Genomic DNA, 1,906 nt, shown 5'->3' with positions numbered 1-1,906 from the left:
GCTGCCTGGTTTGCATTGTGGAGGCACGTGGGCATCACCGAGTTATACCAGTTGCCAATTTCTCCCCTTCCTTCCTGAAGCTGCGGCAGGAGGTGGTGGTGTGCATGAGGAGGGACACAGCCCTGGAGACGGCCCTCAACGCCAAGGCCTATAAGCGCAGCAAGCGGCAGTCTCTGCGCGAGGCCCGCATCACCGAGAAGCTGGAGAAGCAGCAGAAGATCGAGCAGGAGCGCAAGCGCCGGCAGAAGCACCAGGTGCATCCCTGGGGTGCAGGTCGTCAGCCCCGCACTTTGGGGTCCCAGTTTTTGTCTGCACACACAGTCTGCGTGTGTCTCTGTTCATCATAACAGTATTCTAGGCGCCGAGAGTACTTCAGTGAACAAAACCAGTAAAGACAGTCGGGGAGATAGACTGTAATCAAACGCACATATGACGTTTGGGGAGTTAGTAGGGTGTCAGGAGACAGGACATGGGGATAGACAGAGATGGAGGAGCCATTCACACGGGATGGTCGTTCAGAGAGGGCCTCCTCGAGAAGGTGGGGTCTGAGCAGAGACCCGAGGGAGGAGCCACACGGATGTGTGATGACAGAGGGTAGATGCAAAGGCCCTGGGGTTGGACGGCACGCTGGTGTTGCATGTGGTCAGAGTGGGGGGAGCGTGCGTGAGGGAGGGAGGGAGGTGAGGACAGGGAGGTGATGGGACAGGCGTGTGGGGCCCTGTGGCAGAGGGAACCACTCAGGCTTGTGCTGGGAGTGAGGTGGGCGCCACAGAAGGCCTGAGCAGAGGCAGTATCTGACTGAGGTGGTTACAGGGTCTGTCAGGGAGACCAGATTCTCTATTCAAGCAGGGTTTGGAATTATTTTGTCTGTTTACATTTATATTTATGTTTTTTGTTTTACTTAATATAAAAATATTTGTATTTTCTAAAGTTTTTCTCCAAACAGTGTCTGTTATTGGCATAGTTTAAAATAACAAAAAGTCAACATTCAGCGATTAACCACTGTTAACTTCTTGGTATATATCATTGCATTCTTTTTTTTTTTCCCTCTATATAAACACAGTAGTCATAAGTTAAATAGCTGTCTTTAAAAAATATATAGACATGTTGACCTGTTGAAAGTATTACTGAAGTCTACATTGCCTTCTGTCTCCAAGTGCTCAACATTCAGTGGTTTATGAAACCATTTCCCTGTCTTGGGACACACAGCGTATTCTCCACTTCCCACTGTTAAAAGTGACGCTGGGCTAGGCATTCTTGGACTTGAATTTTGGCGCCCATCTCTGCCATTTTTCTTAAATCCCTCGCAGCGATGGTTTGGATGGGGGAGGGGATGGGGGTGGATTTTGCAGTGGTCGGTGGGCCCTGCCAGGTTGTCCCAGCCAGGGCAATTGCCCTGGCTGCTGAGGCGGGGTTGGAGGGGGGCCCTTCCTACCACATAGTCCCCACAGAGAATGGTGGACCTTGTCAGCAGGCAGTGTCGCAGGACCAGTTTGATCACACCCCCTTGGTTTTCACCAAGCCCGCTTTGGAGTTTTGTCTCCCTCGGGGCAACATCCCGTAGTCAGTCGGCTCTTCTCTTTGCGTTCTGCAGGAATACCTCAACAGCATTCTTCAGCATGCCAAGGATTTCAAGGAATATCACAGGTCGGTCACAGGCAAAATCCAGAAGCTCACAAAGGCGGTGGCCACGTACCACGCCAACACCGAGCGGGAACAGAAGAAGGAGAACGAAAGAATCGAGAAGGAGAGAATGCGGAGGCTCATGGTACAGTCAGCCGTGGTGACCTGGGTCCCTTCAGGAGGGTGATGGGTGTTGGGAGCCTGGGGATCAACCACCCAGGATTACTCTGGGGCATTTTGCTGCTTAGTGTTAGAGGTGGGACAGAGGAAGAAAGGATTTGGG

The 1,906-nt window shown here is 51.8% G+C and overlaps 1 protein-coding gene across 8 annotated transcripts in view; it reads left to right on the top strand.

The window, feature by feature from the left end:
• SMARCA4 (SWI/SNF related, matrix associated, actin dependent regulator of chromatin, subfamily a, member 4) overlaps positions 1-1,906 on the top strand; it is an 88,588-nt gene that overhangs the window by 21,892 nt on the left and 64,790 nt on the right. For all 8 annotated transcript variants that reach the window (XM_010828336.1, XM_010828338.1, XM_010828337.1 and 5 more), the window contains 2 exons: positions 81-254; positions 1,595-1,768. In XM_010828336.1, coding sequence (XP_010826638.1) covers positions 81-254; positions 1,595-1,768 — 348 coding nt within the window. The remainder of the gene's footprint in view (positions 1-80; positions 255-1,594; positions 1,769-1,906) is intronic.

The sequence above is a fragment of the Bison bison genome, unplaced genomic scaffold, assembly GCF_000754665.1.
Source record: "Bison bison bison isolate TAMUID 2011002044 unplaced genomic scaffold, Bison_UMD1.0 scf7180017864492, whole genome shotgun sequence".
In the NCBI taxonomy this organism is placed as follows: domain Eukaryota; kingdom Metazoa; phylum Chordata; class Mammalia; order Artiodactyla; family Bovidae; genus Bison; species Bison bison.
This window is presented reverse-complemented; position numbering and strand designations above follow the sequence as displayed.